At 46.1% G+C, this 26,632-nt stretch overlaps 2 protein-coding genes across 2 annotated transcripts in view; both read left to right on the forward strand.

The window, feature by feature from the left end:
- Positions 1 to 15,247, forward strand: part of LOC144507822 (NUAK family SNF1-like kinase 1) — a 99,407-nt gene extending 84,160 nt beyond the window's left edge. Inside the window, exons 5-7 of the mRNA XM_078235149.1 lie at positions 5,361 to 5,480; positions 9,527 to 9,659; positions 14,151 to 15,247. Coding sequence (XP_078091275.1) covers positions 5,361 to 5,480; positions 9,527 to 9,659; positions 14,151 to 15,247 — 1,350 coding nt within the window. The remainder of the gene's footprint in view (positions 1 to 5,360; positions 5,481 to 9,526; positions 9,660 to 14,150) is intronic.
- Positions 15,248 to 22,554: 7,307 nt separating this feature from the next.
- The window catches only part of appl2 (adaptor protein, phosphotyrosine interaction, PH domain and leucine zipper containing 2), a 230,723-nt gene continuing 226,645 nt past the window's right edge, over positions 22,555 to 26,632 (forward strand). The window contains exon 1 of the mRNA XM_078235147.1: positions 22,555 to 22,777. Within this exon, the coding sequence (XP_078091273.1) occupies positions 22,724 to 22,777 (54 nt within the window). The 5' untranslated portion in view covers positions 22,555 to 22,723. The remainder of the gene's footprint in view (positions 22,778 to 26,632) is intronic.

Here is a 26,632-nt window from a genome sequence, read left to right on the forward strand (position 1 = left end):
CGATTTCATCTCTCGTCTCCCTGAGCAGCCTTGGATAGATTCCATCAGGCCCTGGGGATTTGTCAGTCTTTAAATTCTCTAACAAACCTAACACTTCCTCCTTTGTAATGGAGATTTTTTCCAACGGTTCAACACCCCCCTCCGAGACACTCCCAGTCAACACATCCCTCTCCTTTGTGAATACCGACGCAAAGTATTCATTTAGGATCTCCCCTACTTCTTTGGGCTCCAAGCATAATTCCCCACTTTTGTCCCTGAGAGGTCCGATTTTTTCCCTGACAACCCTTTTGTTCCTAACGTATGAATAAAATGTCTTGGGATTCTCCTTAATCCTGTCTGCCAAGAACATTTCGTGACCCCTTTTTGCTCTTCTAATTCCCCGTTTGAGTTCTTTCCTACTTTCTTTGTACTCCTCCAGAGCTCCCTCCGTTTTTAGCTGCCTGGACCTAACATACGCCTCTCTTTTCTTTTTGACCAGTCCCTCAATTTCCCTGGTTATCCACGGTTCTCGAATCCTACCCTTCCTATCCTTCTTTTTAACAGGCACATGCCTGTCCTGTAGCCCTAACAACTGTTCCTTAAAAGACTCCCACATGCCAAATGTGGATTTACCCTCAAACAGCCTCTCCCAATCAAGAGCTGCCAATTTCTGCCTAATCCCACTAAAGTTAGCCTTCCCCCAATCCAACACCTTACCCTTGGGACACCACTCATCCTTTTCCATCACTATCCTAAAGCTAACAGAATTGTGGTCACTATTTGCCACATGTTCCCTTACCGAAACTTTGAAGACCTGACCGGGCTCATTCCCCAGTACGAGGTCCAGTATAGCCCCCTCTCTAGTCGGGCTATCTACATATTGTTCCAAAGAACCCTCCTGTACGCACTTTACAAATTCCTCCCCATTCAGAGTCCCTGCTCTCAGCGATTTCCAGTCTATACCAGGGAAATTGAAGTCTCCCACTACAACAACCCTATTTTTCCTGCACCTATCCAGTATCTCCTGACATATCCGTTCTTCCACTTCCCTTGGGCTGTTGGGGGCCTGTAGTACACCCCCAACATAGTGACTGCGCCCTTCCTGTTTCTAAGCTCCACCCAGAGTGACTCGTTACACGACCCCTCTGAATTGTCCTCCCTCTGCACCGCTGTAATATGCTCTCCAACTAATACTGCTACTCCCCCACCTCTTTTGGCCCCTCCTCTGTCTCGCCTAAAACACTTGTACCCCAGAATATTCAGCTGCCAGTCCTGTCCCTCTTTCAACCAAGTCTCTGTCACCGCAACCACATCCAAATTCCTCGTGAGCATTAAGGCCCTAAGTTCATCTGTCTTACCTGCTACGCTCCTTGCATTGAAGTATAAGCACTCCAGACCTCCAGGCCCAGTGAGGTCATCCTCCCCCAGAGTGCTCTTCTTCTTTGCCAGCCTTGTCCCGGCCCCAAGCTCGTCCCCAGCCTCTACACTTGTAGACCTAATATTTTGATCCCCTCCCCCCTGCCATACTAGTTTAAACCCCCCCGAACTGCACTGGCAAAACTCCCAGCCAGGATATTCGTGCCCTTCCAACTTAGTTGTGACCCGTCCTTCTTGTACAGGTGCCATCCTCTCCTGAAAACTTCCCATTGATCTAGGAAAATGAAGCCCTCCCTCCTGGACCAGTCCTTTAGCCAAGCATTCAATTTTACTAACTCCCTATTCTTAGCCTCACTGGCACGAGGCATTGGGAGCAGCCCAGAGATGGCCACCCTGGAGGCCCTACTTTTTAGCCTATTTCCCAACTGACTGAATTGCCCTCGTAGGAAGAGCATGAAAGAGAAGCATGAAAATTACTGCCTAGCTTTTCACTGAATAAATACATCTGCAAAGACCTCTTCCCAATCTGGACACTTCATTCTCCAGCACCATTCAATGCTGGGTGATATTTTGTTATTAGAGTGTGTTTGACTCCATTTTTACTCAGCAATATTGATGTTAACAATGAACCATTGATACCCCTAGCAACCCATAAATTGAAAACCAACTTCTCAAAACCTCAGTAGTTTTGGCACATGTGGTATTGGGATAGATTCATCACTTATCCACTTGCTATAGCTATTGACCAAAACAAGATCCTCTTTCCTTTCCACCTCCAGAGAAATTGTCATGTACTCATTCCCACAGTTTTCTTGTACTTGACTGTGGAATGAAATTAACCTTGAATGGATCATTTCTCATTCTGAACCACACTACGATTTTTCATCAATTCTTTAACATCTCTGTCTACCTTTGGATACCAAAAATAGCTTCTTGCTACTGCTTTCATATGGACCATTCCTGAATGTACAGGAAAGATCATTATGCTCCAGACTAACACTTATTAGAATAAATAGTTTTATACCAGTTTTGTGTAAGCGACTCATTGTAGTCTGCTTGAGATAACAGACATTGCTACAGCTCTATCAAAGAAAGGTGTGAGTCTCCAATTTTAATTTCTATTGTGGAGTTATATCTTCAGCTCGATTACTCTCAACTTTCATGTGCTGTTCTGACTGAGTGCAACTCGTAATCTTCCTGTTCGATAACATCAATTTCTTTTTCCATATCTATCAGATATAAAATTGAGGATTTCCAGAACAACTTTAGAAATCATAGAAGAAGAAATCATAGAAACCCTACAGTACAGAAAGAGGCCATTCGGCCCATCGAGTCTGCACCGACCACAATCCCATCCAGGCCCTACCCCCATATCCCTACATATTTATCCACTATCCCCTCTAACCTACAGATCTCAGGACACTAAGGGCAATTTTTTTTTTTAGCATGGCCAATCAACCTAACCCGCACATCTTTGGACTGTGGGAGGAAACCGGAGCACCCGGAGGAAACACACGCAGACACGAGGAGAATGTGCAAACTCCACACAGACAGTGACCCAAGCCGGGAATCGAACCCAGGTCCCTGGAGCTGTGAAGCAGCAGTGCTAACCACTGTGCTACCGTGCCGCCCTAGATGTACCATGACCTCGACCTGGTACATAGCTATGAGCTAGAGGTTACCGCCTCTTCTAACCACTTTATGGTGCTGGTAGAAGATTTTTGAGTTCCGTTTTATTTTAACTGCCATTCTCTCTTTATATTGCGTCTTCTGTCAGTCTTACTCTTACTTCAATTCTCAGTGTATTGTATTTGGTCTGATTTTCACTTGAAGAATTCACTTGATATGCATCAAACAACCTCTTTCTGTTTCATCCTAACCTCTGTCTCCCTCATCATCCAAGGAGCGCTGGCTTTGGTTCCCCTAGCTTTTACCTTTGTTTGAATGTACCTAGTCTGTGCCTGAAACATTTCCTCTTTAAAGATCACCCTTTTTTCTGTTTTTCCCTGTCATTTTGTGATTCCATTTTACCCTTGCTGGATCGCCTCTCATCCCATTGAAGTTAGATCTCTTCCAGTTTCAATGTTCTACTTTAGGTTGTGCCTTGCTCTTTTCCATTTCTAATCCAAATCTTAGGATACAATGATCACTCTTTCCCAAGTGACAGACATTTAGTCCAATTGGTGCACCTCACCTCCAGCACCAGATCCAGCAATGCCCCCCTTCTAATTGGACCAAGAACATACTGTTAATGAAGTTCCTAGAATACATTTCAGAACAATCCCCCTTTCTTTCCTTTTCTGTACCATTACCTCAATCAATATTTAGAAAAGGTCCCCTGGGTGAGCTAGAGGAGGTTGCAGAGATACTTCTCTCTCCAACTGTAGAATCTTAATATCTGCACTCTCTGACCGTAGGATCTCAATACCTGCTCTGTCTGACTGGAGGATCTCAACATCTGGTCTCTCTGACTGCAGAGATCTAAATATCTGCTCTCTCTGACTATAGGATCTCAATACCTGCTCGCTAACTGTAGGGATCTCAATACCTGCTCGCTAACTGTAGGGATCTCAACACCTGCTCTCTCTGACTGTAGGGATCTCAATACCTGCTCTTTCTGACTGTAGGGATCTCAATATCTGTCCTCTCTGACTGTAGGGATCTCAATATCTGCTCTCTCTGACTGTAGGGATCTCAACGTTTGCTCTCTCTGACTGTAGGATCTCAACACCTGCTCGCTGACTGTAGGGATCTCAACACCTGCTCTCTCTGACTGTAGGGATCTCAATATCTGCTCTGACTGTAGGGATCTCAATACCTACTCTTTCTGACTGTAGGGATCTCAATATCTTCTCTTTCTGACTGTAGGGATCTCAATATGTGCTCTTTCTGACTGTAGGGATCTCAATATCTGCTCTGTCTGACTGTCTCCTGCAATACACCTTCCAAAACCCTCAGTCCCTATAATTCCCCCCTCCAACTCCCTCTACAATCCCCCTGCAATGCCTGTTTTACACCACCAGTTGGCTTTGTGACACTAGTGCACCTTTAAGAATTTTTTTTAAAAATCATGGTCTCTGTAGTTAAGCAGCTTTGGGTTTTTTTTTAATTGTTGCCGAGCTGTCTGCTAAAGGTCCTTTTATTGATGTTTCAGTGGTTTTTACTCGGGGCCTCAGGTACTTTCTGGGATTTTTTTATGATCCTGCATTGTGAGGGAGAAGATTGATCGACACGTCAAAGTCAGGTGGCTCCTCCCCAGAAGAATCCAAAGATTCACTTTCAGTTTTGGGTTTAGAGTCAGAAGCTGTCCTGGTTGTCAAGTGGCAGGCAGGTTTTCTTTCTCTCTCCCTGATCTTGTAAATTTTGCTGGCTAGATGGAAACAGGCCTTCTTGCCTTCCTGGAGTGAAAATTCTGCTGTTGGTAGTTTGCTAGCTAGTAACAAAAGTGTCTCTGTCTCTCCCTGGTGTTTTGGGAAATTGTTCTGACTTCGACCTTATCTGTGTGTGTATCAAGAAAACTGCAGCATCCAACCAAAGGACTAAGTTCCAGCATCACGTGAGCATTTGTATTTTCTGTACTAAACCTGTGGCAAGGGTTTTGTTTATGGGATATGTTTGTTGGAATGTTATTTAGTTGTTAAGATTTATACAATATAATGTTTTTTTTCTTGTTTGTAATTGGTAAAAGTTATTGCTAATTTTCTTTCTATACATGTTAACTGCATTCTTAAATAAACTTTGTTTGATAAAAGCTCCCTAGTGGGTCATTTGAATCATACCTGAAGTGAAACATCTCATGTTTACCTTAGCCAAATTCAAATTGCAAAACTTATGATCCAGGCGGATTTCATAAAACACTTTGGAGTTTCTGACCTGAAATATAACAGCTTGGTGATGTGTCCTGGCTGTAAGAGAGGTCTCCATGGTGTGCAGTTACAGTAGAGGTTTAACAGGTGATTTGTATTTATTATAATCTTGCTGCCTGCAATGTCATTCTTTCACAGATTGCAGACTTTGGACTCTCCAGTCTCTACCAGAAGGACAATTTTTTGCAAACATTCTGTGGAAGCCCATTATACGCTTCACCAGAAATTGTCAATGGCCGTCCCTATCATGGGCCAGAGGTTAGTGTCAAACACAGGAGTTAACCAATGCAGTACCAGGTTAATGTCAGTAACTGCATAATTAACCAGTGTACTACCGGGTTAATGTCAAAGACTGGAGAATTAACCAATGTATTTCTAAGTTAATGTCAGAGGCTGGATAATTAACTAGTGTATTACTGGGTTAATGCCAGTCGCAGTAGGATTAACCAGTGTATCACTGGTTTAGTGCCGCAGACTGTAGAGATAACCACTGTATTACTAGGTTAGTGCCAGTGGCTGAATAATCGACCACTGTATTACTGAGCTAATTATAGAATCCCTACAGTGCAGAAAGAGGCCATTCAGCCCATTGAGTCTGCACCGACTCTCCGAAAGAGCATCTTACCTATCATTGTAACTCCACGCATTTACCCAACTAATCCCCCTAATCTACACATCTTGGGACACTAAGTGGCAATTTAGCATGGCCAATCCACTTAACCTGCACATCTTTGGATTGGAAGTCTCACAACACCAGGTGAGTCACCTGAAGAAGAAGCGACATTCCGAAAGCTTGTGTTACCAAATAAACCTGTTGGACTTTAACCTGGTGTTGTGAGACTTCTTACTGTGTTCACCCCAGTCCAACACCGGCATCTCCACATCATCTTTGGAATGCCAGAACTCCAGCATTTGGTTAATGCTAGAGCTTGGCAAAGAAATCAACACTTGACGTCCTGGTGTGTGACTATCCTGACCAGAATAAAGATTCACTGACGAAGCATTTTTAATTTATTGGTAGTTGCTTATTTTTAATTAAAGTAAAAACAGAAAAACTCTGTGGAGAGAGAAACAGAATTAATATTCTGAGTCCGTATGATTCTTCTTCAGGGCTTTTTCTAAATTCTCAGTCAGTTGATTTAAGAGCCATTTAATAATAATTTTGGGATTCTTCACAATTAGTTTTGAAGTATTGCTGGAAGGCCTGTCTAGTCAATGTTACACCCACCATGTGAATCATTTAATTTTTAATTTATTAATTCAGGGGATGTGGGTGTCACTGGCTGGGTCAGCATTTATTGCCCATCCCTAATTGCCCCTTGAGCTTAGAATCTTAGAAATCTTAGAAACCCTACAGCACAGAAAGAGGCCATTCGGCTCATCGGGTCTGCACCGACCACAATCCCACCCAGGCCCTATCCCCGTATCCCTACATATTTACCAACTAATCCCTTTAATCTACGCATCCCAGGACACTAAGGGGCAATTTTAGCATGGCCAATCAACCTAACCCGCACATCTTTGGACTGTGGGAGGAAACCGGAGCACCCGGAGGAAACCCACGCTGACACGAGGAGAATGTGCAAACTCCACACAGACAGTGACCCAAGCCGGGAATCGAACCCAGGTCCCTGGAGCTGTGAAGCAGCAGTGCTAACCACTGTGCTACCGTGCCGCTGAGTGGTTTGTGGCCACTTCAGAGGGCAGTTAAGGGTCAACAGCATTGCTATAGATCTGGAGTCACATGAAGGCCAGACCAGATAAAGATGGCAGATTTTCTACCCTCAAGGACACTAGTGAATCAGATGGGCTTTTACAACAATTGACAATGGTTTCATGGTCACCAATAGACTTCCAGATTTTCAATAAATTCAAATTTCACCATCTGCCGGGAATGGGACAGTTAAGAGTTTAAGACTGTAACTCAGTCACTTCTAACATCATGATGAAGAAGTAGATTGTGTTGATTAGCAGCAAGGCGAGGCAGTGAGGATTTCTACTTCTCTTCTGATGTCCTGGACTGAGTGAAAAACTGAGCAACTAGTGTGAATGGAAAGCAATCCCGGGATTTTCGGCAGGGAAACACTGTCTGGAGTTCTCGCAATCACAACGATAGTAGAGTTATCCTTGAGATCTCACTTCAGAAAGTTATTAGTGTCATATGAATGGGCATTTAGGGAAGAACCTTTCTCTGTCAGTTTCTATAATAAATATGTCAAAGGTAGGGTTCTGAAGACTGTGGAGGAACAGAGAGATCTTGGGGTCCATATCCACAGATCTCTAAAGGTTGCCACTCAAGTGGATAGAGCTGTGAAGAAGGCCTATAGTGTGTTAGCTTGTATTAACAGGGGGTTGGAGTTTAAGAGCCGTGGGGTTATGCTGAAACTGTACAGGACCTTGGTGAGACCACATTTGGAATATTGTGTGCAGTTCTGGTCACCTCACTACAAGAAGGATGTGGAGACACTGGAAATAGTGCAAAGGAGATTTACCAGGATGCTGCCTGGTTTGGAGGGTAGGTCTTATGAGGAAAGGTTGAGGGAACTTGGGCTTTTCTCTTTGGAGCGGAGGAGGTTTAGAGGAGACTTGATAGAGGTTTATAAGATGATGAGGGGGATAGATAGAGTGAACGTTCAAAGACTATTTCCTCGGGTGAATGGAGCAGTAACTAGGGGGCATAACTATAGGGTTCATGGTGGGAGATATAGGAAGGATGTCCGAGGTAGGTTTTTTACTCAGAGAGTGGTTCGGGTGTGGAATGGACTGCCCGCAGGGATAGTGGAGTCAGAAACTTTAGGAACATTTAAGAAGCTATTAGATAGGCACATGGAGTACTTCGGGATGATAGGAAGGAAATAGCTTGATCTGGGTTTCAGACAAAGCTCGGCACAACATCGTGGGCCGAAGGGCCTGTTCTGTGCTGTACTGTTCTATGTTCTATGATTAAGCCATGCCCCCAAAGCTCTAAACTGTAAAACTGTACGTTAAGAATCTAGTATCAGACTCGGGCATACTGATGCCGAGAGGAAGCGCACCGCACAGTTTGTATGGGATAGGTCAGTATTGACTGGGCGATATCAGCTCAATCTGAAAGCAGCATTACAATCCAGATAGCAAGCTAGGAACTCCACTGGTCATGTCTGTGCATAATTACAGATCACAAATAGTAGATTGTTGCATAAGATTAAATCTCATGGGATTTATAAGGTAGCCAATTGGATACAAAATTGGCTTGATGACAGAAGACAGAGGGTGGTTGTGGAGGGTTGTTTTTCAAACTGGAAGCCTATGACCAGCAGTGTGCCTCAGGGATCGATGCTGGATCCACAAATTTGTCATTTATATTAATGATTTGGATGAGAATTAGGAGGCCTGGTTAGTAAGTTTGCAGATGATGCAAGGTGATGCATTTTGGTAGATCGAACAAGGATAGGACTTACTCAGTTGATGTAGAGTGTTGGGGAGAGTTATAGAACAAAGAGATATAGGGGTACAGGTTCATAGCTCCTTATTAGTGGAGCCACAGCTGGACAGGATGGTGAAGAAGGCATTCGGCATGCTTGGTTTCATCGGTCAGAACATTGAATACAGGAGTTGGGATGTCTTGTTGAAGTTGTACAAGACATTGGTGAGGCCACACTTGGAATACTGTGTATTGTTCTGATTACCCTATTATAGAAAGTATATTATTAAACTAGAAAGAGTGCAGAAAAGATTTATTAGGATGCTACCGGGACTTGATGATTTGAGTTATAAGGAGAGGCTGGATAGACTGGGACTTTTTTCCCTGGAGCGTAGGAGACTTAGGGGTGATCTTACCGAGATCTATAAAATAATGAGGGGCATAGGTCAGCTAGATTGTCAACATTTCATCCCAGTGGGAGGGGAGTCTAAAACTAGACGGCATAGGTTTAAGGTGAGAGGGGAGAGATACCAAAGGGTCACACAGAGGGTGGTGAGTGTCTGGAACGAGCTGGCAGAGGCAGTAGTAGAGGCGGTTACAATTTTGTCTTTTAAAAAGCATTTAGACAGTTACAAGGATAAGATCGGCATAGAGGGATATGGGCCAAACACAGGCAATTGGGAATAGCTTAGTGGTAAAAACTGGGCAACATGGACAAGTTGGACCGAAGGGCCTATTTCCATGCTGTAAATCTCAATGACTCTATGACAAATCTTCAATACCACAGGATTTTCAATCTCGGATTGTTTGTGAGTTTATGTATGTGTGGAAGCTGTCGCTGTCTGCTATACGTTGCTGCAGGGTATATGTGGTTGAATATTCCTCTCCATTCCTACCAAAGGTAGACATCTGGGCCCTTGGTGTACTGCTCTATACCCTGGTTTATGGGACAATGCCATTTGATGGTTGTGACCACAGAAACCTCGTCAGGCAGATCAGCAGTGGGGATTATCGTGAACCCACTCCACCATCAGGTATGAGGGGCTTGGCAAGAAGATGCTCTTAAAGTTAGAATCTATAATTTGACTTCAAATTAGTGAACATTTAGAAATCCAGACAGCAAAGCTAATTGTATTCCACAGAATTAATGCTGTTCCTGAGCTGGTGAGTGGATAATCAGAGTGCAGTATTGATGACTGTGGCTTGTCAGAGAATGATTGGAAGGTAAGTTATCAAATTGGTTTGGAAAATGCAGCCACAATGAGGGAGTGGACAGTGTCCTGGAAACAGAGGCCGGCAAACAGGACGCACTCAGACTGGAGGAATTGTGGTTTCCAAGTGGGGATCAGAATGGAGGAGCATCAGTATGAGTGGATCGATATTGGTGGGTGTCAGTATGGGAGAGGGAGAGGGGGTGGGCGCGGCAGAGGAGGTAGGTGTGGCAGACGGGAGTGGGCGCGGCAGTGGGCGGGGATGGGTGCAGCTGAGGGGTGGTGGGCAAGGCAGACGGGGCTGGACGCGACAGTGGGTGGGTGGGCGTGGCAGTAGGGGGTGGGTGCGGGAGGGGGTTCGGAACGGGGGCTTGGAACGGGGGGGGCGGTATGGGAGGGGAGGGTTGGTGGTGGGGGTTGGTATGGGGGGGTCGGTATGAGGGAGTGGTTTGGGGGTGGAGGGTCAGTATGGGGGAGTCGGTATGGGAGAGCGGGGGTCGGTTTTGGGGGGAGTCGAAATGGGGGGTTTCAGAATGGGGAGTCGGTATGTGGGGAGTCGGAATGGGGGGTTTCAGAATGGGGAGTCGGTATGGGGTGGGGTGTCGGTATGGGAGAGGGGGGTTAGTAAGTGGGGAGGCGGAATGGGGGGTTTCAGAATGGGGGGGTCGGTATGTGGGGAGTCGAAATGGGGGGTTGAACTTGCAGGGGCCCTGGCAGACATATTTAAAATGTCAGTATTCACGGGGGAGGTGCCGGATGATTGGAGGGTGGCTCATGTTGTTCCGTTGTTTAAAAAAGGTTCCAAAAGAAATCCGGGAAATTATAGGCCAGTAAGTTTGACGTCGGTGGTGGGCAAGTTATTGGAAGGTGTGATAAGGGATAGGATCTACAAATATTTGGATAGACAGGGACTTATTAGGGAGAGTCAACATGGCTTTGTGCGTGGTAGGTCATGTTTGACCAATCTATTAGAGTTTTTCGAGGAGGTTACCAGGAAAGGGGATGAAGGGAAGGCGGTGGATGTTGTCTACCTGGATTTCAGCAAGGCCTTTGACAAGGTCCCTCATGGGAGGTTAGTTAGGAAGGTTCAGTCGCTAGGTATGCATGGGGAGGTAGTAAATTGGATTAGACACTGGCTCAATGGAAGAAGCCAGAGAGTGGTTGTGGAGGATTGCTTCACTGAGTGGAGGCCTGTGACTAGTGGTGTGCCGCAGGGATCGGTGTTGGGTCCATTGTTGTTTGTCATCTATATCAATGATCTGGATGATAATGTGGTAAATTGGATCAGCAAGTTTGCTGATGATACAAAGATTGGAGGTGTTGTGGACAGTGAGGAAGGTTTTCAAAGCTTGCAGAGGGATTTGGACCAACTAGAAAAATGGGCTGAAAAATGGCAAATGGAATTTAACGCAGACAAGTGTGAGATATTGCACTTTGGAAGGACAAACCAAAGAAGAACGTACAGGATAAATGGTAGGACTCTGAAGAGTGCAGTTGAACAGAGGGATCTGGGAATACAGGTACAGAATTCCCTAAAAGTGACGTCACAGGTGGATAGGGTCGTAAAGAGTGCCTTTGGTACATTGGCCTTTATAAATTGGAGTATCGAGTATAAAAGTTGGAGTGTTATGGTAAGGTTATATAAGGCATTGGTGAGGCCGAATTTGGAGTATTGTGTATAGTTTTGGTCACCTAGTTACAGGAAGGATGTAAATAAGATTGAAAGAGTGCAGAGAAGGTTCACAAGGATGTTGCCGGGACTTGAGAAGCTGAGTTACAGAGAGAGATTGAATAGGTTGGGACTTTATTCCGTGGAGCGTAGAAGATTGAGGGGAGATTTGATAGAGGTGTATAAGATTTTGATGGGTATAGATAGAGTGAATGCAAGCAGGCTTTTTCCGCTGAGGCTAGGGGAGAAAAAAACCAGAGGGCATGGGTTAAGGGTGAAAGGAGAAAAGTTTAAAGGGAATATTAGGGGGGGCTTCTTCACGCAGAGAGTGGTGGGAGTGTGGAATGAGCTGCCGGATAAAATGGTAAATGCGGGGTCACTTTTAACATTTAAGAAAAACTTGGACGGGTTCATGGATGAGAGGGGTGTGGATGGATATGGTCTAAGTGCAGGTCAGTGGGACTAGGCATAATTTGGTTCGGCACAGACAAGAAGGGCCAAAAGGCCTGTTTCTGAGCTGTAATTTTCTATGGTTCTATAGTTCTATGGTTTCAGAATGGGGTGTCGGTATGTGGGGAGTCGGAATGGGGGGTTTCAGAATGGGGTGTCGGTATGGGAGAGGGGGGTCAGTAAGTGGGGAGGCGGAATGGGGGGGTTCAGAATGGGGGGTTCGGTATGTGGGGAGGCGGAATGGGGGGTCGGTATGTGGGGGATCAGAATGGGGGGTGTCAGTATGTGGGGGGTGTCAGTATGGGAGAGGGGGTCAATGTGGGATAGCTTCAGCCCTGTGATGGGCTCTCTTTTCCAATTCGTTTTGTTTAGCAAAATAAATAAGAGGAGAAATTGCATTTATATTGATCCTTTCACAAGCTCAGGATACCCTAAAGAGCTGAGAATGGAAAAGTATATTTATCAGGAGAGATTTGATGGTGATGCCAAGGGGAGATGGTCAGAATCTCTCTTGTTGCTGACGGTCATCGCCTGGCACTTAGAACATAGAACATTACAGCGCAGTACAGGCCCTTCGGCCCTCGATGTTGCGCCGACCAGTGAAACCAATCTAAAGCCCCTCTAATCTACACTATTCCAATATCATCCATATGTTTATCCAATAACCATTTGAATGCTCTTAATGTTGATGAGTCCACTACTGCTGCAAGCAGGGCATTCCACGCCCTTACTACTCTCTGAGTAAAGAACGTACCTCTAACATCTGTCCGATATCTCTCACCCCTCAATTTAAAGCTATGTCCCCTCGTGCTAGCCATCACCATCCGAGGAAAAAGGCTCTCACTGTCCACCCTATCTAATCCTCTGATCATCTTGTATGCCTCTATTAAGTCACCTCTTAACCTTCTTCTCTCTAACGAAAACAACCTCAAGCCCCTCAGCCTTTCCTCATATGATTTTCCCACCATACCAGGCAACATCCTGGTAAATCTCCTCTGCACCCTTTCCAACACTTCCACATCTTTCCTATAATGCGGCGACCAGAACTGTGCGCAATACTCCAAATGCGGCCGCATCAGAGTTTTGTACAGTTGCAGCATGACCTTCTGGCTCCGAAACTCAATCCCTCTACCAATAAAAGCTAACCTGTGTGGTGTGAATGTTTCTTGCCACTTGTCAAGCCTGGATATTGTCCAGGTCTTGCTGCATTTGGACACAGACTGCTCCAGTATCTGAGGAATGATGCTGAACATTGTGCAGACATCAGCGAACATCCCGACCTATGACCTTATGATGAAGGGAAGTTCATTGATCACAGAATCCCTGTAGTGCAGAAGGAGGCCATTCAGGCTATCAAGGTGCACTGATTTTCCCAAAGTGCATCTTACCCAAGCCCACCCCTCCGCCCCTTCCCCATAACGATCGATGAAGCAGCGAAAGATGATTGGATCTCGAACACTCGCCTCAGGGACTCCCGCAATGATGTCCCATTTCTGAGATCATCCTCCTATCAATTTATTTTTATGTTTGCTGTCTATTCATGGAAATGGAAGGGCCTTTAAAATTTTTTATCAGGCCACACACACACACACACACACGTAATTTCGAGGGAACCGCCTGTGTGGAAATGCAGAGTGGTCCTGGCATTTGGGTTCATTTTCACCTCTTCCTAGTACATTCAGAACACAAGTTTATTCATTTGGCTGCCTCCCTACAGTCACTCAACTAATTTACCACATCCCCAATATATTTCTTGCCTTTTCTCCAAGATAGTATTACTTCCCATGCTCCAGATCTGTTTAGCCATTGTAGAATATTTTCAAAGCTTTCTTGTACACCTATACTCCCAGACAGGAGTTTCTGACGCATCAGTTTTTGAATTTTAGAGCTCTGACGAAGGGTCATCCTGACTCGAAACGTTGGCTCTATTCTCTCTCCACAGATGCTGTCAGATCTGCTGAGATTTTCCAGCATTTCCTGATTTTGTTTCAGATTCAGCATCTGCAGTAATTTGGCTTTATTTCAGTATAGAAGTTTTGATACATCAAAGGGATAAAGTGACTGAGGCTGTTTGTACTGTCTGAATGTCAGAATGCAGAAGTGGGACAAACACAGTGACCAATTAACAGAAAGCCATGTAACCAATGAGACTCGAGCAATGATCTAAGTAACTATCTGTCCCTTGTCTGTGACAGATGCCCGTGGCCTGATCAGGTGGATGTTGATGGTGAATCCAGAACGGCGAGCCACCATTGAGGATGTTGCTAATCACTGGTGGGTGAACTGGGGGTACGCAATGAGTGTGTGTGACTGTGATTCAGCTGGAAGTTCCGACTCTCCACTCCTCGCACACGTTATTGATTGGCAATATCACTCACGTTGTTTACATTCAGAGTCTGAGTCAAAGGTAAAATGTCCAGTCGAGCATTATAAATATGAGGGGGCGCCAGAAGTCCAGACATCTGTGAAGAAATCAAAGAAAGGGAATGACATTGCATGCAGTCTGTATGAAGGAGTGTCCACTAACACTCCAGCCAAGTGCTTTTTGAAAAGACCTAAAGGAATTTTGAAGAAGATTAATAATGACTATCGCTCTCACAGTACAGGGGCTGTGGCAGGAATGTTGGAACATGACGTTAGCAGGGATAGTCCCTCTGCTGGAGCCAGTGGGAGGATTGAAGCAGTTCCTCAGCCCACACAAGCTGAGGAACACACTGTGGTGATGCCAAAGAGAGGAATCCTGAAAAAAACACAGCAGAGAGAGTCTGGTTACTGCTCCTCACCAGAACACAGTGAATCCACAGAGTTCCTGCAGCCAGACTGTGCTACCAGCAGCAACTCCTCTATTAGCCATGGTGCAGAATTGCAGAGCCCTGACTCGACTGCATTTCAAAGGAGAGGAATCCTGAAACACACTGGTGGGTTTTCAGGTAGTGATGTTAACACTCAATCAGCCACTTCATCACCGGGGTTTACAGAATCTGCAGAGCAGATGACGGGGGCTGAAGATGTTGACCACAAACCCACTAGAAAAAATGAGGGCAATCTAATTTCCAAAGAATTGTTCCGCCTGCATTATTTACCAGAGGACAGGCTGCTTCGGAGCTGTGTGTCTGCAGAAAACCTGCTGCGACTCAATGACTTTGAGGATCTGAAGAATCGTCCACAGATTCGCCACATGAAGTGTTTCCGTCAACAGCTGGTGGACAGCAGCTCCTCACTGCTCACAGACATAGACAACTTCACTCAGGTTTACAAGAAAGCTCTAGAAATAAGCAGCAAATTGAACTGAGTATGTGTGAGAGACGCTGAGTGCAGGGGTTGAACATCAGAGCTAGTAAATGGACTGGTTTCTCGGTGGAGATTCCCTGCAGCGACACTCACAATGTACAGAACGGATTGTGTGAACAAGGAGGCAGGAAGATCAATGCCAATGACAGGATCTGAAAACCAAATGGATCTGTCAATGTAAACAAAATCTGGTGATGACGAAGAAGTATTCTGAATAATAAGTTATGTGAGGAAAAGGGGGGTGGGGAATGCTTCAAGGTTTGGACAAGAATTGAACTGACAGAATTATGCTCTTGAAACCAACTCCCGGTTATTGGGATATGGTTAGTGGAAACCTCTTGTAACAAAGGTTCTCTCTTCTCTTGAGAAGAGCTGAAACCCCAATAGATTGGAAAACCATTTGACTTTATCTGCTGTAATAAGGTTTGAAAATGGTGAAACTCCTGGTGGACGGGTAAAGAAATGTTAATTGATGAGAGAATGAACAAGGGACTTCATTTGTATATTGATAAATTAAAACTGATAATCAGCATGTGCAGAATCTTATCAATATCTCATTATTCCTATCAAACTTGACTGGATAATTTTTCTGTGTATGTGATGTTTTGTGTTTGTGTTTTTTATTTATTGGTTCTCAGATGTAATATATTGTGTGAAATGATAAAACTATGCCAACGCTTTAATCCTAATTCCAAGTTTATAGTGGCTGATCTCTTTAATTTGGCTGTTTCTGTACAGGATGTCACTGGGAAAATACTCAGTCTCTACAGTTATCATTGACCAGGATTTCAGTGCATTAAACTAGTTATAAATGAAAGGCAATGTCTGTTTCCTTTGCAAAAGAAATAATGTCAGTTCATCACAAGACCACTCCCTGCACTGTACTGAATTGGGAATGATAATGGATTTAGTACAATTCTCTTCGGCCGAAAAGCAAATGTGCGTCTCGAATCTGGGAAAATAGTTCTTTGATGAAGATCTGATTAAACATTTATATTCACAAGGCAGATCTAAATCTGAACAAAGCCATTTTGATGTCTTTCAAAGAAGGTGTTACTGAGTTTGCAGCTTTTGGTCTTGACACATTCTAAATGACCAGCTCTCACTCACTTGGTAGAAATTTGGTTCTCTCTCTCCCTCAGCTCGTATTTAAACTCTGAGTGTCTCGTCACTTGGTCACATTCTTGCTGGGACAATCACAACTCTGAGATCCATTTGATTAACCCTCACAATCCATCGACAAAGAGATAAAGCATGAAACAATCACCCATTACATGCCTGTGAGAAATTGCAAACATCCTTGCCACAGCACTGTTATATCCCGTTGTTGGCCCTCAAAAACTCTTCTAAAAACACATGAACTGCTCACTTGTTTAAACTTGCTCTCGATGTGAATGACAGAAGCGAGACAGTGTTTATCGCTCTGACTGTGAGGCTACTGAGTGTGAGATTTGAGTCACATTTAGATTTAGACAGGATATGGGCAGCAGTTTCCCTTCACTGGAGAACATTACTGATGTGGAGATGCTGGCGTTGGACTGGGGTGAACACAGTAAGAAGTCTCACAACACCAGGTTAAAGTCCAACAGGTTTATTTGGTAGCAAATACCATAAGCTTTCGGAGCGCTGCTCCTTCGTCAGGTGGAGTGGAAATGTGCTCACGTTTCCATCAAAATGGCTCAATTCCATGGCTCAATGGAAGAAGCCAGAGAGTGGTTGTGGAGGATTGCTTCTCTGCGTGGAGGCCTGTGACTAGTGGTGTGCCGCAGGGATCGGTGTTGGGTCCATTGTTGTTTGTCATCTATATCAATGATCTGGATGATAATGTGGTCAATTGGATCAGCAGGTTTGCTGATGATACAAAGATTGGAAGTGTAGTGGACAGTGAGGAAGGTTTTCAAAGCTTGCAGAGGGATTTGGACCAACTAGAAAAATGGGCTGAAAAATGGCAAATGGAATTTAACGCAGACAAGTGTGAGATATTGCACATTGGAAGGACAAACCAAAGTAGAACGTACAGGGTAAATGGTAGGACTCTGAAGAGTGCAGTTGAACAGAGGGATCTGGGAATACAGGTACAGAATTCCTAAAAGTGACGTCACAGGTGGATAGGTTCGTAAAGAGTGCCTTTGGTACATTGGCCTTTATAAATCGGAGTATCGAGTATAAAAATTGGAGTGTTATGGTAAGGTTATATAAGACATTGGTGAGGCCGAATTTGGAGTATTGTGTACAGTTTTGGTCACCTAGTTACAGGAAGGATGTAAATAAGCTTGAAAGAGTGCAGAGAAGGTTCACAAGGATGTTGCTGGGACTTGAGAAGCTGAGTTACAGAGAGAGATTGAATAGGTTGGGAGTTTATTCCCTGCAGCGTAGAAGATTGAGGGGAGATTTGATAGAGGTGTATAAGATTTTGATGGGTATAGATAGAGTGAATGCAAGCAGGCTTTTTCCGCTGAGGCTAGGGGAGAAATAAACCAGAGGGCATGGGTTCAGGGTGAAAGGAGAAAAGTTTAAAGGGAATATTAGGGGGGGCTTCTTCACGCAGAGAGTGGTGGGAGTGTGGAATGAGCTGCCGGATAAAGTGGTAAATGCGGGGTCACTTTTAACATTTAAGAAAAACTTGGACGGGTTCATGGATGAGAGGGGTGTGGAAGGATATGGTCCAAGTGCAGGTCAGTGGGACTAGGCAAAAAATGGTTCGGCACAGACAAGAAGGGCCAAAAGGCCTGTTTCTGAGCTGTAATTTTCTATGGTTCTATGGTACTAGAACCATAGTAACTAGCCTCATGGGAGGTTAGTTCGGAAGGTTCAGTCGCTAGGTATACATGGGGAGGTAGTAAATTGGATTAGACACTGGCTCAATGGAAGAAGCCATTACTGGGAACATTACTGACCCAGTTGAGTTTTTATGAGAATCTGGCAATTTTTAGGACATTTTCCTTGCCCGGGCCCGTGGATGGTTCAGAAATAGACTACACCTCACTCCTTCCTTGTGCATTGCATGCTACTTTCAGAGGTTGAAGGTGCAATTGTACCGAGTGTTTCCTTCCTATTCTACACCACATAGACTCACCACCACCTTCCCAAGAGCAATTAGGGATGGGCAACAAATGCCATTCTAGCCAGCAAAACCCATATCCTAAAAACAAATTAAAAAAACAAGAGTCACAGATTTCCATTCATTTGTCTGATTGTCGAAAGGACAGTAATGAACATCAGTGCTGTATAATCAGCACACCAATCATATCATTGAATCATCATTCAATTGCTCAAACAGTAAAATGCTGCTGATGTTGGAAATCTGAAATAAAAACAGAAAGTGTCAGAAACACTCGACCAGTCTGGCAGAGAAAGAAACCGAGTTACTGTTATCTGCTTATTCCAATTAAAATCGTTTCAATTTGAATGCATATTGAGCTCATTAAAGACATTTCTGAGTTCATTTGTTTGAAATTATGCAAAAGTAAAAGTTTTTCAGTAGATTTGCTTTGTACAGTACTGAGCTCTCCAGTAATCACATCCAAATACATTGTAAAATCTGACACTGCATCATTCCATCCTATATTGGTTCCACTGGTCGGCGCAACATCGAGGGCCGAAGGGCCTGTACTGCGCTGTAGTGTTCTTTGTTCTATATAGAACAGCCAGAATAATGTGGGAATCAAATTCCTTCAGCATCTGTGAGTTCGAGATCACTTGATATGGAATCCTGGCCAGGGTAGCCTTCAGCCCAAGCAATGGTGGACATTGGGGAGACACTGCCCACAATTTTCCAGTGTTCCTCAGGAACAGGGATGGTGCCAGAGGACTAGGGAATTACAAACACTACTCCCTTATCCAAAAAGGTTGCAAAGATAACTCCAGCAGTGACAGGCCAGTCAGTTTAACTAGGTGATAGAGAATAATCCAGGACAAAGTTAACAGGCAATTGAACAAATGTGCATTAATTACAGAAAACCACCATGGATTTGATAAGGCAAATGGTAGCTGAGATTCTCCAATCTCATTCATCCTGCCCCCCCGCTGCCAGCGAGAATGGAGAATTTGCGCTCAGATAAAACTCTTCACTGCAGCGGCCCCAGGGAATCCCAGCCATGGATAAGATTGGAGGTTTCTGGTGGGTGTTTAATTAACCCAAGTCTTTTACTGAGGTAACAGAGAGGATAAATGAGCGTTATATGGTTGATGTGGTCTGTCCGAACTTCGAAAGGGCATTTGATAAATTGACACCATGATAGACCTGTCAACAAGGTCTATCAAGGCCCATGGAGTAAAAGATAAAGTGGTGGCCTGGATACAAGATTGACTGACTGACAGAAACAGAGTTGTGGTGATAAATTTTCAGACTGGAGAAACATTTATAGGGGGTTCCCCGGGTCAGTATTGGGACTACCGCTTCTCTTAATCCATATGAAAAAATGTTCCTGGACACACTGCATGAATTCTTCTCCTTCAGTGCCCCTTCTATTGTTTGAATCCAGTTGATGTTGAGATAGTTAAAATCTCCCACGATTATTGCCCTCTTGTTCTTACAGGCAGATATTTGCCAACAAATGTATTCTTCTATCTCCCTTTCAGTATTTGGGGGTCTGTAGTATACTCCCAGTAGCGTGACTTCCCCTTTTTATTTCTAAGCTCAACACATAAAGGCTCATTTGTTGACCCATTTAGTATATCACCCTTCTCACAACTAGAATTGCTTTTTTAACCATTAGTGCTACTCTCCCTCCTTTTATATCTCCCACTCTATTGTGTCAGAAGAGTCTATAACCAGGGATATTGAGCTGCCAATTTTGCCCCTCCTTCAGCCAGGTTTCCTTATAGCAATAACATGATGCTGCCACATGTCTATTTGTGCCCTTAACTCATCAACCTTGTTTGTAAAACTCATTGCATTGAAGTATAAACAGGTTAACCCTGTCAATTTCTCTTGCTGGACTCGTGTCCCCCCTCAGCGTTCTCTGCTCTAGAGAAAACAATCCAAGTCTATCCATTCTCTCCGAATAGCTCAAATTCTCCATCCTTGGCAACATCCTGGTGAATCTCCTCTGTATCCACTCTAGTGCAATCACATCCTTCCTATAGCGAGTTGATCAGAATTGCACAGTACTCCAGCTGTGGCCTAACCAACGTTCTGTACAGCTCCAACATTATCTTCTTGTTCTTACATGCTAGGCCATGACTGATGAAAGCAAGTGTCCCATATCTCTTCTTAACTATCCTATTCACCTGCTCTGCCACCTTCAGAGATCTGTGAATAATTACCCCAAGATCCATCTGTTCCCCTGAGCTTCCTAGTGTCCTGTCATTCATTAAATACTCCCTTGTCTTGTTATTTCTTCCAAAGTGTATCACATAGAAACATAGAAGATAGGAGCAGGAGGAGGCCATTCGGCCCTTCAGGCCTGCTCGGCCATTCATCACGATCATGGTTGAGCATCCAACTCAATAGCCTAATCCTGCTTTCTCCCCATAACCTTTGATCCCATTCACTCCCATATCCAGCCGCCTCTTGAATACATTCAATGTTTTGGCATCAACTACTTCCTGTGGTAATGAATTCCACAGGCTCACCACTCTTTGGGTGAAGAAATGTCTCCTCATCTCCATTCTAAATGGTCTACCCTGAATCCTCAGACTGTGATCCCTGGTTCTGGACTCCCCCACCATCAGGAATATCCTCCCTGCATCTACCCTGTCTAGACCTGTTAGAATTTTATAAGTCTCCGAACTCCAGCGAAAACAATCCTAACCTAGTCAATCTCTAGACATCAGTCCCGCCATTCCCGGAATCATCCTGGTAAATATTCGCTGCACTCCCTCGAGAGCAAAAACATCCTTCCTCAGAAAAGGAGACCAAAACTGCCCACAGTACTCTAGCTCTGGCCTCACCAAGACCCTGTCTTACTGCAACAACATATCCCTGCTCCTGTACTTGAAACCTCTTGCAATGAAGGCCAACATACCATTTGCTTTCTTTACCACCTGCTGCACCTGCATGCTTATCTTCAGTGACTGATGCACAAGGACACCCAGGTCCTGCTACACACTCCCCTCTCCCAATTTACAGCCATTGCACCTTAAGTGCTGTAAGCCATAGAGATCTGGGCCAGGCACAGGAAGGTTTTTTTGATTTGATTTATTATTGCCAGATGTATTAGTATACAGTGAAAAGTATTGTTTCTTGCGCACCATACAGACAAAGCATACTATTCATAGAGAAGGAAAGGAGAGAGTGCAGAATGTAGTGTTACAGTCATAGCTAGACTGTAGAGAAAGATCAACTTAATGCAAGGTAGGTACATTCAAAAGTCTGATGGGAGCAGGGAAGAAACTATTCTTGAGTCGGTTGGTACGCAATTTCTGACTTTTGTATCTTTTCCCCGACAGAAGAAGATGGAACAGAGAATGTCCGGGGTGCGTGGGGTCCTTAATTATGCTGGCTGCTTTGCCGAGGCAGCGGGAAGTGTAGACAGAGTCAATGGATGGGAGGCTGATTTGCGTGATGGATTGGGCTTTATTTTCAACCTTTCATGGTTTCTTGCGGTCTTGGGCAGAGCAGGAGCCATACCAAACTGTGATACAACCAGAAAGAATGTTTTCTATGGTGCATCTGTAAAAGTTGGTGAGAGTCGCAGCTGACATGCCAAATTTCCTTAGACTTCTGGGAATGCAGAGGCGTTGGTGGGCTTTCTTAACTATAGTGTCGGCATGGGGGGACCAGGACAGGTTGTTGGTGATCTGGACACCTAAAAACTTGAAGCTTTCGATCCTTTCTACTTCTAATCCCGGTGGGATTAGAAAGGACATCTGATTGTCCTCAGGCTGGCATTGACAAAATGCCTCTTCTCACTGTTTCGTTTCTATGGTTAAAGCAAAATACTGCAGATGCTGGAATCTGACACAAAATACAGGAAAATCTCAGCATCTGTGGAGAAAGAATAGAGCTAACATTTGGAGTCAGGATGTCAGGCCTGAAGAGATTTTTCAGCATCTTCTATTTCTGTTTGATTTCTATGGATATTTCTCTGCTAATATTAATTACCTTAATTCCATCACGCTTTCAGTTTACCCTCTATTTCTGGTGTTTGTGTCTTCAGCTCTCAATTCTCTGTTTCTATGGGAGCGACTCTCAATAGCAGCCCTTCACCCACAGATTGGAGAGGCTGAGTGAGAAAATGGACAATGAGCAATTCCTTTTGCAGAGAGCGGGACCGGGTTGGCGGGGGGCGGGGCCGGGCTGGCGGGGGGCGGGGCCGGGCCGGCGGGGGTTGGGGGCGGGGCCGGAGGGGGCGGGGCCGGGCTGGCGGGGACAGGGGGCAAGCAAGCGGGAGGCGGGGCCGGGCGGTGGGCTAGGGGGTGGGCCGGATTTTAGGCGGGGGCGGGGCCACACAGGGGGCGGGGTCAAGCTGTCGGCTCGAGCGCGTTGTTGTTGTTTCTGTTGCTCTCGGCCTCGACTCCTTCTGCGCTCGCAATGCCGCCTGTGGACAAACTGCTGCTGGAGGAGGCGCTTCAGGACAGCCCGCAGGTACCAAGCCCCGATCCCCACCGGCCCCAATCCGCTCCCTGGCCCCGATTCCCCTCCCCCGGGTCCGATCCCCCCCCCCCCGGTCTCGATCCCCCCCCCCCCCCCGATCTCGATCCCCCCCCCGGTCTCGATCCCCCCCCCCCGGTCTCGATCCCCCCCCCCCCCCCCCGGTCTCGATCCCCCCCCCCCCCGTCTCGATCCCCCCCCCCCCGGTCTCGATCCCCCCCCCCCCCGGTCTCGATCCCCCCCCCCAGGTCTCGATCCCCCCCCCCCCAGGTCTCGATCCCCCCCCCCCCCCCCGGTCTCGATCCCCCCCGGCTCGATCCCCCGTCCGTCCCCCCCCGGTCTCGATCCCCCCCCCCGTCTCGATCCCCCGTCCGTCCCCCCCCGGTCTCGATCCCCCCCCCCCCGGTCTCGATCCCCCCCCCCCCCCCGGTCTCGATTCCCCCCCCCCCCCCGGTCTCGATCCCCCCCCCCCCCGGTCTCGATCCCCCCCCCCCCCCCCCCGGTCTCGATCCCCCCCCCCCCCCCGGTCTCGATCCCCCCCCCACCGGTCTCGATTCCCCCCCCCCCCCCCGGTCTCGATCCCCCCCCCCCGGTCTCGATCCCCCCCCCCCCCGTCTCGATCCCCCCCCCCCCGTCTCGATCCCCCCCCCCCCCCCGTCTCGATCCCCCCCCCCCCCGGTCTCGATCCCCCCCCCCCCCCGCTCTCGATCCCCCCCCCCCCCGCTCTCGATCCCCCCCCCCCCGCTCTCGATCCCCCCCCCCGCTCTCGATCCCCCCCCCCCGCTCTCGATCCCCCCCCCCCCCCCCCGCTCTCGATCCCCCCCCCCCCCCCGCTCTCGATCCCCCCCCCCCCCCCGGTCTCGATCTCCCCCCCCGCTCCGATTACTGTCGGAACCTGACTCTAACTCCGGGTTTCAGCCGCAGGGAGTCCGTCAATGCGAATAACAACCCGGAGAGCAACCGCCTCAATCCCTTGCCCCCTCCCTTGTGGCTCCGGACGCCACCCACAGCCCCTGAGGAGCCCTCCACATCTGTTCCCAAGTCCCCACCCCACTCCCCCTGACAAGGGCAGCAGACACAGGGCTGGAGGAGAAATTCCTGGAGTGTGTACGGGATGGCTTTCAGGACCAATAATATAGAGGAAGCAACTGGAGAGTAGGCCATAGATAACAGCAAAATACTCTGGGTACTGGGACCTGAAAGAGAAACAGAAAATGCTGGAAAATCTCAGTGGGTCTGATAGCATCTGTGGGGAGAGAATAGAGCCAACGTTTCGAGTCTGGATGTCCCTTCCTCAGAGCAGGCCATCCTGGACTGCATATTGTGTAATGAGAAAGGAATAATTGGCAATCTAGTTATGTGACACCCCTTGGGGATGAGTGGCCATAATATGATAGAATTCTTCATCAAGTTGGAGAGTGATGTAGCTGATTGTCAGACTAGGGTCCTGAATCTAAATAAAGGAAACTACGATGGTATGAGGAATGAGTTGGCAATGATGGATTGGGAATCCTTACCTGAAGGGATGATGGTGGATCGGCAATGGCAAATATTCAAAGAGCGCAGGGTGAACTGCAACAATTGTTCATTTCTGTCAGGTCCAAAAATAAAATTAAAAAAGTGGCCAAACCATGGCTTACGAGGGAAATTAGAGGTAGTATTAGATCCAAGGAAGAGGCATACAGATTGGCCAAGAAAAACAACAGACTTGAGGATTGAGAGCAGTTTAGAATTCACCAAAGGAGGAGCATGGCACTGATTAAGAAACAGAAAATATAGTACAAGAGTAAGCTTGCGGGAAACATAATAACTGACTGCAAGCTTCTATATGTATGTGAGGGGAAAAAGATTGGTGAAGACAAATGTAGGTCCCTTACATTCAGAAACAGGGATATTTATATTGGGGAACAAAGAAGTGGCTGACCAACTGAATACTTTGGTTCTGTCTTCACAAAGGAGGATACAAAAAATATACCAGGATTGTTGGGGAGCACATGGTTTAGTGAGAGGGAGGAACTGAAGGAAATCAGTATGAGTAGAGAAATTGTGTTGGGAAAATTGATGGGAATTTAAGCTGATAAATCTCTAGGGCATGATAATCTACATCCCACAGTATTTAAGGAAGTGGCCCTAGAAACAGTGGATGCATTTGGTGGTCATCTTCCAAAATCCTATAGACTCTGGAGCAGTTCCTACAGATTGGAAGGTCGCTAATGTAACCCCAGTACTTAAAAAGGGAGGTAGAGAGAAAACGGAATTATGGATCAGTAAGCCTGACATCAGTAGTGGGGAAAACTCTAAAATCCGTTGTAAAAAAATTAAAAGCAGAGCAAGTTGGTCAACAGTGGCAGGAGTGGACAGAGTCAGCATGGCTTTATGGAAGGAAAATCATGCTTGACAAATTTACTGGAATGCTTCAAGAATGGGGGGGAGGGGGGGGTTCTCATAGAAACCTATAAAATTCTAACAGGATTAGACATTGCACCGCTCCCGTTCCTGAGTTCTACCCATATGGCCCAAATATGGATTTCATTTTTGATGAGACTTTGTAGAATTGGAATTGTTATTGTTATTGTTGTTGCACCCATTTTCGGGTGCGATGCGATGGTAAAGTGGGGCGTAAAGCACTTAGCATGATTGGTGCAACAATCGGCCGACACGCAATTCTCCCAGCCCACCACACTAAAAGATCGCCCCCGATATTTCACAAATAGGCCGGAGCAGTTAAGTGACGCAGATTTCCTTCCTGAAAGGACAATAATGAACCAGAAGGGTTTTTAACAACCATCATGATTATTAATAACCATACTAGCTTTGTATTCCATATTTAAATTCTTTTAGCATGATCCCACCAAGGTGTCCTCCCTTTGTATAGCTATGACATTCTCCCTAATCAGTAACGCAACACCCTCACCTCTTTTGGCACCCTCTCTATCTCACCTGAAGCATCTAATCCTGGAATGCTAAGCTGCCAGTCCTGCTCTTCTTCATCCAAGTCTCCGTAATTGCTACAACATCATAGTTCCATGTAGTAATCCAAGCTTCAAGTTCATTTAAAATATTTGAAATAAGTGATGGGCCGGTACAGAAACAGGGAAGTTGTTTCTTGTGATTTAAGTAGTTTGGCATGATGGCGTGTGGCTGAAAGATCTATGGCAGTTCTAAAGAAACTGTGTTTATAAAGGGAATATTAGTTTTCTTGTTATTTGTTCTTGGGATGTGAGCATCACTGGCAAGGCCAGCGTTTATTGCCTATTGCTGTTTGCTCTTGAGAAAGTGCTATTAATGCAGCCTTCTTGAGCCACTGCAGTCCATATGGTGTTGTACACCTGCAGTGCTGTTTCTCTGTTAACAGTTTGATCTAACTGAATGGCTTGCTACTCCATTTCAGAGTACATTGCTGTGAATCTATGGCTGGGATTCTCCCAAAAAGGTTCTAGGTGTCAACTTCGTGGGAAAACTGGAGTAAATCATGCTGCTTTTTTCGGTGGGAATTCAAACTAGAATCTCCCACGCTGTGTGCAATGCGGAGGCCACCAGCATGAATATCATTACAATTTAGGGGGCGGGGCCTATTCCAGCCCAGGAGGCTGACAGTTCAGGGCCTCTGTGCATGCTCAGTGGCACCAAACTGTCATCTTCCCGATCACTGACCAGATCCATCGCTGGCCAGCCCGGGACCCCCGTAGTACTGCCCTCCCCCAAAACCCCCCCATGGCCCAATCGCAGCTCCCCGTCCATTCACAGGCCAGCCCCAAACCCTCCCTCTGTCCCAGACAGCCTGACCTCCAGCCTCCTGCCCCCTTCCCCACCTCACCGCCTTACCCCTCCCCCAGCCCGCCCCAATCG

Source organism: Mustelus asterias, chromosome 19 (assembly GCF_964213995.1).
Source record: "Mustelus asterias chromosome 19, sMusAst1.hap1.1, whole genome shotgun sequence".
NCBI classification, from domain to species: domain Eukaryota; kingdom Metazoa; phylum Chordata; class Chondrichthyes; order Carcharhiniformes; family Triakidae; genus Mustelus; species Mustelus asterias.